This window comes from Aspergillus steynii, assembly GCF_002849105.1.
Source record: "Aspergillus steynii IBT 23096 chromosome Unknown P170scaffold_1, whole genome shotgun sequence".
Lineage (NCBI taxonomy): Eukaryota > Fungi > Ascomycota > Eurotiomycetes > Eurotiales > Aspergillaceae > Aspergillus > Aspergillus steynii.
Genome location: NW_020194398.1, coordinates 3,258,284 through 3,273,256, shown reverse-complemented (window position 1 = coordinate 3,273,256; position 14,973 = coordinate 3,258,284). Strand labels below are relative to the sequence as shown.

At 51.8% G+C, this 14,973-nt stretch overlaps 6 protein-coding genes across 6 annotated transcripts; 2 read left to right on the top strand and 4 right to left on the bottom strand.

Annotated features, from left to right (window-relative positions):
- Positions 1 to 263: 263 nt before the first annotated feature.
- On the top strand, positions 264 to 590 carry P170DRAFT_470140 (uncharacterized protein; the record flags this gene model as incomplete). The annotated part of the gene is made up of 2 exons (XM_024852716.1): positions 264 to 399; positions 466 to 590. 2 exons carry the CDS (start codon positions 264 to 266, stop codon positions 588 to 590), a joined length of 261 nt encoding a protein of 86 aa, XP_024709994.1.
- A 1,595-nt stretch (positions 591 to 2,185) lies between these two features.
- P170DRAFT_421353 (lytic polysaccharide monooxygenase auxiliary activity family 9 protein) lies at positions 2,186 to 3,131 on the bottom strand (the record flags this gene model as incomplete). Its single annotated transcript, XM_024847354.1, has 3 exons — positions 2,186 to 2,459; positions 2,519 to 2,561; positions 2,612 to 3,131. 3 exons carry the CDS (start codon positions 3,129 to 3,131, stop codon positions 2,186 to 2,188), a joined length of 837 nt encoding a protein of 278 aa, XP_024709993.1.
- Positions 3,132 to 4,901: 1,770 nt separating this feature from the next.
- On the top strand, positions 4,902 to 7,837 carry P170DRAFT_442744 (uncharacterized protein; the record flags this gene model as incomplete). The annotated part of the gene is made up of 2 exons (XM_024850480.1): positions 4,902 to 5,993; positions 6,047 to 7,837. 2 exons carry the CDS (start codon positions 4,902 to 4,904, stop codon positions 7,835 to 7,837), a joined length of 2,883 nt encoding a protein of 960 aa, XP_024709992.1.
- Positions 7,838 to 8,710: 873 nt separating this feature from the next.
- Positions 8,711 to 9,863, bottom strand: P170DRAFT_470137 (uncharacterized protein; the record flags this gene model as incomplete). The annotated part of the gene is made up of 6 exons (XM_024852715.1): positions 8,711 to 8,754; positions 8,808 to 8,933; positions 8,986 to 9,186; positions 9,235 to 9,387; positions 9,444 to 9,577; positions 9,628 to 9,863. 6 exons carry the CDS (start codon positions 9,861 to 9,863, stop codon positions 8,711 to 8,713), a joined length of 894 nt encoding a protein of 297 aa, XP_024709991.1.
- Positions 9,864 to 11,466: 1,603 nt separating this feature from the next.
- Positions 11,467 to 12,959, bottom strand: P170DRAFT_442743 (class I SAM-dependent methyltransferase; the record flags this gene model as incomplete). Its single annotated transcript, XM_024850479.1, has 2 exons — positions 11,467 to 12,635; positions 12,953 to 12,959. 2 exons carry the CDS (start codon positions 12,957 to 12,959, stop codon positions 11,467 to 11,469), a joined length of 1,176 nt encoding a protein of 391 aa, XP_024709990.1.
- A 425-nt stretch (positions 12,960 to 13,384) lies between these two features.
- P170DRAFT_23925 (uncharacterized protein) lies at positions 13,385 to 14,111 on the bottom strand. The gene has a single exon (XM_024842944.1). The coding sequence runs from the start codon at positions 14,002 to 14,004 to the stop codon at positions 13,513 to 13,515; it is 492 nt and encodes a 163-aa protein (XP_024709989.1). The 5' UTR covers positions 14,005 to 14,111; the 3' UTR covers positions 13,385 to 13,512.
- Positions 14,112 to 14,973: the final 862 nt, after the last annotated feature.

Genomic DNA, 14,973 nt, shown 5'->3' with positions numbered 1-14,973 from the left:
GCGTCACTACTTTGTAATTGATAGTGATAGTTCAGGACCAACTGCAAGACGAAAACATCAATTCTTTTTATCTCTCACTCGAAAAGAACCGATTTTACCTTTTGGCAGCTATAAGTGATGTCACCATTTTAAATTTACCCTCGGTTGAAAGGCATTAAGAGGCTATATAAGAGGACATATTCTCACTCCTACGGTAGAAGTCCATATACACGCCCACCTCCGAAACACTATCACATAGGGATAAACCAACCCAACCTCTCAACATGAAAACCTTTCTCCTCGCTCTCTGCCTAGCCCCTGCTGCCCTTGCGGCCTACTTGCAGGTCTCCGTCCCAGTCCATATCATGGACCAATGTGAGCAGGGCAATGGCTACTGTGGCATTAACCTGAGAGACATGGGTAAGTCCATATTCGCTGAGCCAAGGTCGTTGATTACTTTTGATCAGCCGCTGACTGGAATCGAAGGCTACGATAATCTCATCAACTATGATGATAACGCGCTCTACTACTGCGACGATGTTAATTCTCCAGATTACATTAAAAAATGCGGTGGCAGCTGCCAAGGACCCAAGGCGCATTGCGATAATTAAGAGCGCGGGTAAGTTTTGCAGGCTGTAGTTTGCTCTGCTGGGGTTGGATTCGCTACGTTACGCGTTTGGACAGTTCCGGGTTGCTGACTATTCTCTATGAAGCTATCCTCAGCACAAACGAAGCGGCCACCAGGCCATGTACAGCTGCTTCTGTGACCATATGGAACTGGTTTTCTAGAGTCTCACAAGCAGTGTAATTCCTGCCTTGGTCTAGGTTTTCCCCTACTGTTAGGTTTTCCTATACTGTTATGTAAATGCAGAGGCAGCGTTTGGAGTATAATCTAATTCATAAACTTTCTCAGTGTCCTTCTGGTAGACTGGGCAGTGGTGGAGGGTGAGAGAGATGATTAACAGAGATTTCCCCCTTCAAATGAGCAATTCGTTACGTCCGTCGATAAACAGCATGTCAATTACGTATCATTTCCTGAAACGGTCAAAGCCCACTTGCCGGGAACATTTCACAAAGTCTTGGTTCGCCAACAATCCGACGCGGGTCATAGAATGGACGGAATGAATGCCATTGCCTAATAATCAAGAGCCGATGATCCGTACATAGAGCATTGTTTGAGTTACTTATTCTTTCTTTATTTCTTCTTCCTTTTTTTTGATTTTGTGCGGAATAAACTGTACTTGACCCATTCTTCTACGGCACAACATTCCTTGGTATTACTCATTTACTTCATCTTTATAGAAGCCGTAAGTACCATTATCATATCACTTACTAAATGAAGCAAAGGAAGAAAGGAAAAAGGAAAAAGAGAAAAGATATACGGCTCGGCCCTTGCCCACATTCTGCACATGCCGGAATCCGTCTCCGAATTCCCGTCCCGCATTTTCGAATCCCTTGCATGGCCGTTGAGGGATACCGACATTTTTACTAGTGGATTTAAATGCAACATTAGTTAGTCACTTTCTGCTCACAGAAATAATACCTCGGTATAGGTGTGGACGGAACAGTGTCTACTGGTCTCTCGTTTGCAAATAGTGGAGCTCGGTGCTCTGACGTATTTCAGATTATTCATGAAATCGAACAGGTTATGACTATTTAAAAAGGGTATTTGTCAAGCTCCCATAAAAGTAAGAATGAAATTATCGGCGACAGCTTATTTTGTTAACATAGAATGAAGCATTTACTAGTAGGTCTTGATGTCGACAAAGGTTGTTTGCATGTCCAAACTACCGCCCTTGTCGCGTCTTTCACGCGCCATTCTGTCCTTGAGGTGTAGAAATTATCAAAATTCTTTTTTTCTATCCCCCCCCTACTTTGTTTTATTTTTAATTTTTGTCTTCTTTCTCTCCAAAAAAAGGCTACTGTATAATGACATGGCTACTTAGGGAAATAATATATAGCTATTTAAATCCTTATAAATAACAAACGGTAAACAAACAAGACCAGCAATGGAGAACCATCACACTGGCGTAATGTTGGTACATGTAGATGAATGGAAGAATAACTTTGCTGGTAGGCCGGAAAGTAGTAGGTCTGATCTATGATAGACCACGCCAATATTGAAATCTGTAAAGCTCCAGCTGTATACAGCAGGTAAAGACGCCGCCATGCTGCATGCTCCGGGCTTTAAGGCGCCGAGAGGCACCTAGTGACGACCATGCCGGTGGTGGGTAAAGCTTCTCTTGCAAGTGCCCTCATCCCCACGGGAGGTAGCATTGGTAGCATGGATATTGGCCAACCCAGCGGTAGAGTTCCCAATTCCACCAGTCCAGACCTCCGGACCAGGCATGGGATACTCCTTATAGCCGCCGTAGATACTGAAGTTGAACGAGGGATCATCTTGCTTGTAAGCGCCAGGAAACTTGACAGTAGGTCCAGGGCTTCCATGGCCGCCGTTGACAATCTTGACGTGGGCGCACCTGAGAATCCCCATTAGTATCTCGCAGATTGTTCGGGGAAAGTGTAAGGGGAGACTCACGTATTAAAGAACTCGGCTTGTCCGTTGCACGCCACATGCAGCCCTACGACCAAGTTAGCATCTAGCGTTACATGCCAAGCGGGGAATACATACCGATGTGCTCCGGCCGAACCAGATACTCCCCGTCCGGGAGGTCTGCAGGGAGTGTAAATTCAATGCGATCCTTGCCATACATGCACCAGGCTTTCTTGGTAAAGTCCTTGCCCTTGTCGCAGACGGCTTCTTCGTGGATCTTGAACCAGTCGCCGTCTCCCTCGTAGGTGCGGACTGTGTCTGGCGCTTTGGACATGTACACGAATGCAGGGCCCGGGTGGGCGATCGTGGCATCAACCCCAAGCTTCAGGGCAAGCTTGGAGCCCGCCTTGACTTCTGCAACCGAGGTCTCGTTGGCGAAGGTGAACGCACCCTTGTTGCAGCGGAAGTCGGGCATGTCGGGGGTCATGTCATCGCGAGGATTGATCCATTTGGTAGGGTTGTATTTGTGGGGTCGGGTGTTGGATCGAACATATTGGTACGGATTGGTCTCCTGGCCATCAATGATGAGGGTGTTGAAGAAGTAGTGAGCTGAGACCAAGGGTGCGATGGCCGCAGCAGTGAGAATGGAAAGCCGCATTTTCAAAGTAACAGAGACGTAAGGAAGGGGATGTACTCAGAAACAAAGCGTAGAGATTGTAACACAGACAAATAGAGAGGAACGAGAGACTGGCTGTCTGTGATTCCAGTCATGTCATCTGCAAGACCTCGTCGTTCTTATATACTTCATGAGCATCCCCCTACGAGTTGCATGTTATCTGATTCCATCCAGACTGCATCCCGTCCGGAAAGCTCATCTCTATATGAGAAACATGCTAAGACTATTTAGGCTCGGACGCGAGTCTTCATTTAGCCGTGCGTGGTGGAGTATATCCCGGATCTGGAAGAGATCACGAGTCAGAGCAGCCCTTGAATCATAACGCGAAATGACTCGGAGATCCGATGGACCCTTAATCCCATCCATTCATTACCAAATAGGCAAGGATTGGTTCGCTGACTCGGGCTGGCGCCACATGCCTCGGAGAAGATAGATCGACCGTGGGATAAGTCCATTGGGAGATCCACCATGTCAGCAACATGCATTAGCGTAGCCCAGAACCGCCTGGAAGTCTCGTACTCGTATACCATTGCCCGACGGGGTCTGGCGCATGGGTTTTCTCTCAACTCCTCCGTGAATATTAATATATCAACACTGTCCGGCAGTCATCATTGCCGCTTTAGGCAGCTCAAAGGGTTCTTTTTACTTTTCACTAAGCCTCTGGTGGGTCAGTCTGCAGCTATCTCTCCTGTGAGCTGGCCAATAGTGACTGTCCGCAATACAAGCGAGCGCTAGGTACTACCCAAGCCTTCGGATTTGGGGTCCCCGTCCCATTCCTGCAGATGACCGGCAAGGGGACCATCGTCGTACGATTATACAGACACGTCTACTAAGCCATTCTTGAAATCGGCTCCTGGTTATCCAGTGGACAACCGGAAGAGTAAGTGCATCATTCCCGTAAAACCGATGGCATGGTCGTAATGTGCGAGGTATCGTATCCATCCTCTCCGCCAATGCCACATACAAGGCCTTTAGAACAGACAGACTAAACCAATTCGACAGCGCCCCCGTCATCTCAGAACAATTCAGCAGGAATCTGAACCAGTCCCGACAGTCTCGTGTCGAGGTTCGAAGATGGCGAAATGCCCTGTTACGTTGCCAACGCCAAATGAATAACCAGTGATTGTCTGAACACGCATTCACTCGCATGAAACGAGCTATACGGCCCAGAGATTTCATGGCCCGTGAGGGCTGTATACCATGACATCAGCTTCATCGTATACACCCCTGACCGGTTAAACGAACATCCCAGTGGCCGTGCATGCAGTTTACAAGGAACGAAAACCTATGCTTATCCGATTCAGGCGATACAGGCCAACGGTGGAAGCCCTCCCATTACATTAGCTGTAGCTGCTCAGCCATAAGCCTAAAGGTTAAGACAGCGATTGCCATCTTGACTTGCGAAGCTCTTCTACGTCATCGAAATATCTTTCAGAAGTGTCCTGATCGATGTGCCAGCGAATAAAGACTATAAATCGATCATCCTAATCTGCTTCTGCAACACGCGTCGGTGTTTTCGGGTTTTACCGACAACGGCAAATCGGCTATTGGAAAGGGCATTATCGCGAAGCTGTTTGGTGGCCTTTTTAGTTTTGAAACACAGTCCCCAGATCGTCTTTCAGGCTAAAGCAGTGTTCATGTTGAACAGGCTAAAGCCTCCGTGTGGTGGCGTCCGGGGTAGATAAAAACGCCCGGTTCCTTTCCAATTGAAACAAACAAACCCTATCGCACTTGTCCTGTCCCTCAGCCATTATGAAGCTGCTTTGGCCTACTTCTCTTCTCTTTGTCATCCTGACAACAGCCGAACCGTACCTTCTATTCTCCTCCGGTAACAGCGAGTACCAACTCGCGAACACCACAGCTGCCCCGGCTGTATGGGTCGCGAAGAACGAACCTGTCGGGGTCCTTCGAGCCGCGCACGATTTGACCGGTGACTTTGGCCGCGTTCTCAGTGTCAATGGCACCGTCGAGGTCTTCGATCCCGACGCCCCCGAATCCGACGGCAAAGCTGTCATCCTCGCCGGAACGGTCGGCCAGTCTACGCTCATCGACAAGCTGGTCTCCGACGGGACGCTCGACGTGTCTCAGATTAACGGAACCTGGGAATCGTACATCGCTCGCGTCGTCCAGAGCCCCTTTCCCAATGTTCCATGGGCCCTCGCCGTGGCTGGTAGCGACCGGCGGGGCACCATCTACGGTCTTTACGACATCTCAGAGCAGATGGGGGTCTCGCCTTGGTACTGGTGGGCGGATGTCCCTGTGAAGACCAAGACTGGCATCTGGGTGTCGCCGGAGGGCACGTTCCAGAAATCCCCGTCCGTGAAGTACCGCGGGTTCTTCATCAATGATGAGTCGCCGGCGCTCTCGGGCTGGGTCGGTGAGAATTTTGGGGATACGTTTAATAGCGCCTTCTACCGGCGTGTCTTCGAGCTGTGTCTCCGGCTCAAGGGCAATTATCTCTGGCCGGCCATGTGGGGCAAGATGTTCTATGTCGATGATGTTCAAAACGGGCAGCTGGCGCATGATTACGGGGTCATCATGGGCACGAGCCACTACGAGCCGATGGCCAGGTCTGAGCAGGAGCAAAAGACTTATCTGGATGGAGAGTGGAATTGGAGGGAGAACCGGGCAAACATCGAAGCGTTCTTCCAGCAGGGAATTGATCGGGCGAAGGACTGGGATACAATGTGGACCATGGGCATGCGCGGAGAAGGGGATGCAGCATCTCCCACTTTGACGGCAGCTGATCTGGAGGAGTTGATTCATGCGCAGCAGAAGCTACTAGTTGATTCATTCAACACGAGTGACCCCGCTAGCATTGCTCAGACTTGGGTTCTATACAAGGTTAGTCCATCTCACTAGTATATCTTAAAATGTAACTGACGACGCCCATAAAGGAGGTCAGTGACTACTACGCGGCGGGAATGGAGGTGCCTGACTCCGTTACTCTTCTCTGGACCGATGACAACTCGGGCAATCTGATCCGCGTGCCCATTGCAAATGAAACGTCTCGCGTCGCCGGCGCAGGCGTATACTACCATTTCGACTACGTGGGCAGTCCACGGAGCTACAAGTGGATCAACACAATCCAGCTCGTCAAGACATGGGAGCAGATGCATCTAGCCTACCAGAAAAGCGCTCGGCAGATATGGATTGCGAATGTCGGAGACATCAAGGGACTTGAGGTGCCCTTGACACACTTCATGGATATGGCCTACGACATGGATCGCTTTACGAGTCCGGATGCCACCACAGACTGGCTGCAGCATTGGGCTGCAGGGGAGTTCAATCAACGGATTGCCAACCGGACGGCTGACATTCTCAATCAATACGGAATCCTTGTTGCGCGACGGAAGTACGAATTACTCAGCCAGACCCCATTTGCATTCAGCACGATCTACAATGACGAAGCAGAGACAAACCTGGCCCAATGGGAGACTCTACTGGCCCGGACGCAGAGCGTTTACAACTCCCTGGACCAGGCAACCCGAACACCCTTTTTCGAAATGGTCTTGCACCCCGTGCTGGCCGGTAAGACCGTCGTGGATCTTTACACCAAGGCTGCCTTGAACGAGCTCTACCATCAGCAAGGGCGGACAAGCACAAACCGCCTTGCCCAGCAAGTGAGGGACTTATTCGCTGAAGATGCTGCGATCACAGAGCGATACCACAGCGTCAAAGAAGGCAAATGGAGGCCGATCATGAATCAAGCCCACGTTGGCTACAGTTCATGGAACGACCCTGTCGATAACACCAACGTGATGCCGGCGCTGCGCTACATAGCAGACTCACAGGGCGCTCAGGGCTTAGGAGTCGCCGTCCAAGGCACTGCGGCATCTTACCCTGATCAGGAAACCTTGCGCCTTCTTTCCATGGACCCTTACATGCCACCGACAGAGTCCCGGTATATTGACATCTTCGCTCGGAAAAACACCACCCTGTCGTTCTCCATCTCCTCCAACACCTCCTCCGTAACAGTGTCACCATCGACCGGGTCGCTATCTTCCCCTGGCAACGGATCCGACATACGCAGCATCATCACCGTCGACTGGACCTCCACCGAACCCGGTCTCTCCCACACCGAACTGAAGGTACAAGCCAGCGACGGGTCCACCGCAACCCTCGTCCTCCCCGTCAACCACACCGTCGTCCCATCCACCTACACCGGATTCATCGAGTCAAACGGCATCATCTCCATCGAAGCAAGCCACTACACCAGCGCCTCGGCCCAAAACGGCGTCTCGTACATCAAACTCCCTTATTACGGCCGGACCCGCTCCGCCATCAAGCCGTGGCCCGTGACGATGGGAACGCAATCTCCCACCACCGGGCCAGCGCTACGATACGCTCTGTACACCACGACGGCGTCGTCCCGCGCGCGACTGATCATCAGCCTAGGAGCCTCGCACAACCACGACCCCACGCGGTGGATCAAATTCGCCTATTCGCTGGACGGAGCGACGCCTGTTACCATTCGCCCTGTGTCGTCCGCCCCCCCGTATAAGGAGGGACAGGCGTGGCAGCGGGCGGTGGTCGAGAACGGCTGGACGTCTGTGGTGGAGCTCGCGGGGGTGGTTGGGACGGGCGCGCATGAGCTGTCGCTCTGGCTTCTGGAGCCCGGGGTTGTTCTGCAGAAGATTGTGCTGGATATGGGGGGGGTATCGGAGCTCGACGCTGGGTCCGCCTGAGAGTATGAGAGTTGGTCAGTGATGCCGTGATGGTTTGTCATGACTGTGGGAAGTGTGTAGGTGCGATGCCTAGGGACTGGGATCGGGTTGGAGGCTGCAACATGCCACCATAGATAAGAGGAGTTAGAACCTTTCAGCGTGTGTATAAGGTGAGGATGGTGTTAATACTAGCAGGCATTAAGATACTTATGCCTAAACACCTTCTTATTCCCCTCTGATACATGTTAATATATCACTTCTATCTCTTTAATATTCCACAAAGTAGCAAATACCCTCTATATTTATAGACTCAATCCTTTTTATGAATATTATCAACTTTATCACCTCCTTCATATCTAGAAGTAATCTTTGATACTTACGCAGTACTCTAGCCATAGCATCCATTAGAAAACTAAAGCCTTCCAACCACCCAATCACACAAACATACTACGAAACAACAACACCCGCTTGCATCCCAATGGCCGGGGCAGTCGAATAGACTTCCCCGGCCGATTCGCAGGGCTTCCTGATTGGAGAAGGTCGCAACGTGGCGCATTAGCTCCCGCCGGGTGGGTTCAGATGCCTCCACGTGCCTCGTCTTCGTGGACCAGAGCTCTGCCTGCCTCTCGCCAAGGCGATACGACCCACTTATCACAAGCGAGTTCAGTCCAGAGGGACGGTTGGACCTCTTCTAGGGGGTGATGGGTTGTGATTAACCGTGCTGTCAAAGAAATGGGTGCCTTGGGGGACGCCCTCATGCTGTGTGGTTCTCTGCCTAGTGCTATATACGGGGGTATATTGGGTACATTATTCGTGAGATAGGTCATTTGGTGCTGTCTTTGTTCTTGTCTTTCTGGGTTCTTGGGTGAGAGTGGTGGTGGCTTGGGTTTCTGATTAATTTGTGTTCTCTGCTACGAATTGGCAGAAGGATTTGCGATCTGGAGGGTGTTAGATCTGGACTACGGAGAAAAGGAATCGGAGATCGCCGTACCTTCGTCGTCGAGGAATTGGATCTGTAGTGTTTTCATCTGGGCGAGAAGGTCGAAGTTAGGCGATAGCTGCAGCACCACTGGTCGCCCGGCCTTCTTTCCTGGATTGAGACTTTCAATGCACGTCACTGGTATCAATCAGCCGAGCTATCCTATTTGCCAAGACTGTCCATTACGTACCAGGGATGGAGATATAGCGTTTGAGTTCCTTGCGTTGCGAATTGGCAAACAGCAACATCACTTGCTTGCCATTGGGACCTTGTAAAACGCGCAGATTCTGACTGATGCATTCCTCCCCGCGGCCTTTGGATTTTGCCTCGGCGATCCCGGCAATGAAGACTAGTCTCGATGCCAGGATCAGCTCTTGGAATTGAACGCAGTCTGGGCTGAGCATTAGCACCGAATCTTTCAAGGCCGAGTCCCTCTTACCATTCCAATCTTCAAATATATAAGATATTTGGGTGACGAAAACAGTGTGTGCCGTCTGAACGGTCTGTTCTTCTAGAAAAGAAATTCGAAGGGATGCTTCGTGCGGTAGTTTGGGGTGTTCGAGATGAGGAACGGGCAGTTTGGTCGTATGGACTAGGATGCATGATTATTAGCTAGGTACCTCTGTACATCCGAACATCATCACTCACAAGTATGCACGAAGGGAGTTTGCTGGCCGACACCACCACCCAGCTCCAACGACTTCAAACTGCCACTGGGGTCCTTGCGAATGTCGATAAAGGCGTATCGGAGTCGGAAGACCTTGTTATGCCGCACGAAGGAACTAAAGAGCCATTAAACACCATCAAAACATTCAAGCTATCGGAAACATACATGGTCACCGCAGGATTAAACGTCAGCCGGACCACCTCGTCGGACAGAGAATGGCACGACGGCTGCCGTGATCGGGACCCCGTAGAGGACGTAACAGGACTAGGAGGCGGATGAAGAGGAAGGGACGCAAAGCTCAGAGCTCCCGAGGACTGCGTGGACGACGAGACGGTACTTTCGCGGCGCCCCGGAGGAAGCGGCCAGTCCTGGACATCGAGGACGGAATGCGGGCGGCTCATGATAACAGAGTCCAGGAACTTAATGTGACGGCGATAAGAAGTGACTGTAGTATGGATTGATTGACGATCTTGCGGATCCGCCCAAATTCATGGAGATCGGCATGCAGGGGCGAGACAGGATGTCCGTCATTCTCATTCTTGACACCGCCAAAGTTCATCGTGAAAAGCCATTGTTTTTAAAAAGGAGGGGGCTCTCCTTAGAAGGCAATGGATTCGAAAGAAGAATTTAAAGAGCCACACGAGTCATTGGGGAAAGGGGACGGACCGATAAGAAGAACGTGGCCATGGCTGGCCCATTGGCGGGAGTATGTCGCAACGTGCGCAAATGGATGGCTTTGATTGAAGGCTGAGATCGCAGGTGGGGATGGCCGGACCATCACGGTGACAGGGTTTGGATGGCCAGGTTGAGCCTGGCGAAAGGTACTGAGTTTGGGTGGATTGTTTTTAAGACAAGTTTCAATATGAACAAAGAATCAGGACAACCGGATTCGGAGAATTAAGCTCGAGTCTCGTGGAGCGGTGCCTGTCGATGGCAGGAGAAGAGCGGTGTTATCCCGAGCAGGGCGGATGGCCCATGATAGCCCACGTCAATAGCCCAAGTACATGGCCCAAGTACATGGCCCAAGTAGCAGTAGACCAACCGCTGAGTAAGATGCACCTTAATGGGCCAGACCGGATCCATGGTTCTTTTTCATTTTCTCTGCAGTCCCACCCGCTCCACTTGATCATGCTATTGTCGAACCACCGGCATGGAAATTAAAGGAGTATCATTAGTCTATAGTATGCATCTACGGATATCCCACTCAACTTTGGGTATCCTGCCGTCAATTCAAATCACAAAGGATGGCGATATGCAATGCAAGAAAGCAATACAAGTAGTGAACAAGACAAAACATTAACACCGACACTAGGCTGGGTAAACTCGGGGCAGGTGAAAAAGCAAGCTCTATGAGAACCACTCAAGTAGCCATTGGCCGGGCGGATCCAACCGGATGGTCGACAACATGAACTGACAAGGGCGTTGAACCAAACACCAATACGCTTTACCACGTTGCGGGAACAGAAGTTGGATCCAGAAGCCTTAAGCAGGATTAGGGTATATAGGCTATGCGATAAAGATAGAGTGGGGGTATAAACATCTTTCAAAAAGCCATGGTAGGCAGTTTGATCCACAATGAGAAAGAATCACACCGAACGTGGTGAACACACAACTGGGCGAAACGGACCAGATGCTCACCTTCTGGCAAAAAGTCGAAAGTCGCTGGACAGGAATGGACTGTGGAAGATCGGAAGGTTGAGCCGTGTGCGACACGGCGGCATTTCAAACGGGAGCAACGAGCCCGACCGACCGCGTAGCTGCATGGACGAATGATCATGTCTTGACCAGTATCTCATATCCAGCCAGTGGACATGTGGCACTACTGCGGCACCGGTCCGTCAGTTGGTCTTCCCCTTCTGACTCGAGAGGATGATGTTTCTCTGACAGGTGTTCCAGGGCCAGAGACAGATCATTCACTTGTCCCGATCCGGTCGGTTAAACAAGAAATCCAGGCTAATACCACAGCAATCTTTTCCTCCAGTCTCATCCTGGCGCGAGGCTCCCTCATTGGAGAGGCTTCTGCGCAATGATGCGATAACTGGTAGTCACCAGTCGCATTTGGTCCATCTTGACGAACGCCTCGCCATCCAAGCACAGACGGTTGATCAGGGTTTTGAAATGACGGGGGAGCACGTGGGTCTTGACCAACCCCAAGATGACCTGTCGCATGGATCGGAAGTAGAAATCGACCTTCTCAATGAGAGGTGACTGTAACCCACCCACGCTGGCGTTGTCCGATCGCGTCACCGTGAAACCGGCCTCGGTCAGGGACTTTTCGAGACTCTCGGGAGTGGGCGTTCCCACGGCTCCAATAAGGGGCTTCACGCGACGCATGAGCTCGGCGTGCTCGGGATTGGACGCATCATATTCCGGAAAGCTGACCCAGTCGAGCAGGGAGATCTTGGCTCCGGGTTTGACGACGCGGAAGACTTCGCTGAAGAGACCGGGGAGATCCTTGCAGAGACTCAGGGCCTGGATCTGGTAGAAGGCGTCGAAGGACTCGGATTCGAAGGGAAGGGGCAGACTGTTGAAATCCTGGACGACAAAGGCGTTATCCTTGAAACCCAACTCCGCGTTGTAGGCAGTGGCCTGGGCGATCTGGTTGGGGTCGATGTTCAGCCCCGTGACTTGGGCACCGGAGTATTGCGTCATGTGCGCGGCGACGCGGCCGCGGCCGCAACCCAAATCCAACACTTTATCGTTCTTCTTTAACCCAATGTCCTCCGCGATCGACTCCTCATACAGCAGCTGGTTCTCCAGCACCGTCGCCTTCTTACTCATGAACGGGGGGATGTACATCTTTTCGACGTCGCCTAGCGCGCACAGGTGGTTTAACACGCCATAGTACGCCTTCAGGCAATCGCCGACTTTCTCCTGGTAGTTGGGGCCCAATTCGTCAACCATCTGGGCCTCGTTCGACCAATCAAGGTTATAGATGACGTAGGACGCCATGAAGTCGTCCACTTGCTTGGGGGTCAGATTCTGCAGGTATCGGAAGGATTTCCAGAAGGTTTTCCACCGCTTGGGCGACGCGGAGTTGTGCAAATCCGGCAGGCTGCGTTGCGGTGACGAGCTGGCCGTGGCCAGCTTCTGCTTCTCGTTCGCAATGGCATCCAGCGAGCTACTTTCGGAGCTCCGCCCCGACTGACGCGAGGCCAAGACCGTTTGTTGGCCTTCCATTATGATGTCAGGAGGAGAGATGGGGTCAAAGGGTGAGCAGCGGACAGAGAGATGGAGGTATCCGTAAGAGGAACGCAGTTGCGAGAATGTGAGGACGAAGCCGCTGCTAATGAGAAAAAAAGGTCATACCAGAACTGCAGTCTTTTCTTTGAGGAAGAGCGGGGCTAAGCACAATTTATAAGCATCACCGAGAGAGCGAGAGAAAGACAGAAAAAAAAATCTTTTTATTTTTCTCGTAGCCCCTCTAGGCCAACGGCCCTGGCGGCGCCGTCGGGGGATCCTAATAATATTGAATGATTTGCCATATGACCTGCCATGGGTGGTTTAGTGATGGTCACGGTGGATTCTTCGTCACCAGATCTGGAAAGCATCGGATCAATCGGATGTGGCAGGCGCGGACAAAGGCGCGGCAGGAGACGGCAAACGGGGTCGCCGGATCTGCTTCGTTCTTTTGCTGGGAAGGATTGTGCTCCTCCGGCCACCTCAGCACCCTGTCCGTTTCCCCTCTCGCCGGCCGTTTCACGTTCCCTTCACGTCTGCAGCACCGGAGTAGCTCATTGCTTACTTGCTTGCTTGTTGCCAAGAGCTTCGGTGCTCGGGGCAGTCGAATGTAGCTACAATTAGCGGATTTGGCATTGAGCCATATTTTCGCCAGTGCCTCGACTAGTAATTACTTCGGAGTAGTCCCTACGGATTGCAGCTCCACTCGTGAGCTGATCCATAACATATCGTCATCGAGGAAGGGCGCGGGCTTGGCGGTCAATGCTTGATAGTCCGACTAAACACTGCACTAACTGACTAGCAATCCTTGCCCTATAGGGAGGCACCGGCTCGGCTTCGGAACCGTTCTTTTTCCTTTTCTTTTTCTTTTCATTTTTTTTCTCCCGTCCGTTGCATTCCCTCGTGAAGGCCCGTTGAGCCCAGGTCCATGGATCTGTCCGGAACCCTTCTCAATCCCATTCTTTCCGGCCTGGCTGGATCAGGCAACTCTGCCCGTCTCGGAGCAGCGAAGCCGAGAGTCCGACCCACCGCGACAAACGCCGTAATTCCGTCAATTTCTCCATTATCAATCAATCCTCCTTCGTATCCCTGAATGTCATTATTAATATTAGCTGATCGCTTTTCTCCCGCCCGTCTTTGCCAGGATTGCACGAGGCTGCGGACAAAAAGTCCGACCGGTTGTCTCCCCCTCCGTCGTCCAGTAATGATATTCCTCTTGTCAAACGTCATCCGGTTGGGGGGACAGGTCCGGTCGACGATCATGATCCCATTAACCGTTCCTAGCGCTCGTGCCAGCCGATCGTATGCAGAGTTTTCAGAATGCGGCCTCGTTCGATTACCTCTTCCAGGATGGATTGTCATGCCCCGGTATATAGTGTCCGGTCTTGACACACGGTCCCCTGCTAACTTGCTCGCCAACTGAACGTCCACGTCATGGGCGGTCCGTGTGCAGCCGATATGACATTGCCCGGGTCCGACTCACACGACATCTGATCGTCTGGGTGAAGCCCTGCTTCCAGCACGGGTCCACTCCGGTCTTAGTCCGACTTAACTCTAATTGATAACTCGTTTCCCGTCAATATTTCTCTCCAGGGACAGTCTGTAAGTCGTGTCCTGGTCCTGCGCACGTGATGCGTCCCGAGCATCCGAGCCCTACCTGCCGCACAATTTGCCACCTTCCAGGCGTCGGTGTCGACGAAATAGGGTTACAGGATATGCTTTGAAGGCGTTTGGAGTCAAACAAGTCCGTCACGGACGTCCAGATAAGCTTATATTTAAGGTCAGCTTCCGTTGCGTTCCAATCGACCTTGTCTTGCTCCATCTGGACCCTGGAGTGTAGGGCGCTAGATCCACCTGATCTAGGCAGCAGGGTTTCTCAGCTTCGGAGAGACGAACTGCTCGGGGTGGCGATGACGGGTCTCTTCTCCAATCATGACGGATGCTGGCCTTGGAGGTGTGGTTGACAGGGGAGCTAGTGAGTAGAGTAATTGGGATTCCGCGAGGTACCGGTACTTGTTTCGTCGCGTCGATCTAGGCGGGCTGGGATGTATCGCCGGTACCTCCTGGCCAGGTCAGATGGTCCAGGCCGCAGGAGGGGCCGTTCTCTGCTTGGAAGACAGCTGCTGCCAGTAGCGATTTGCTGATGGGTGGCACAAACGTCCCGTTCTTGGTGGATCGGTGGATGCACGGGACCTGTCTGGCCTGGCGAGAGACTCTCATACTTGTAGCGTCATAGTCCTGCTGTTCTTGCTATATTATCTAATCTGAAGTGTCCAGACGACGGAGAACATGCGACATGCCCAAGCCATTGGACCAGTAGGTTACACAATC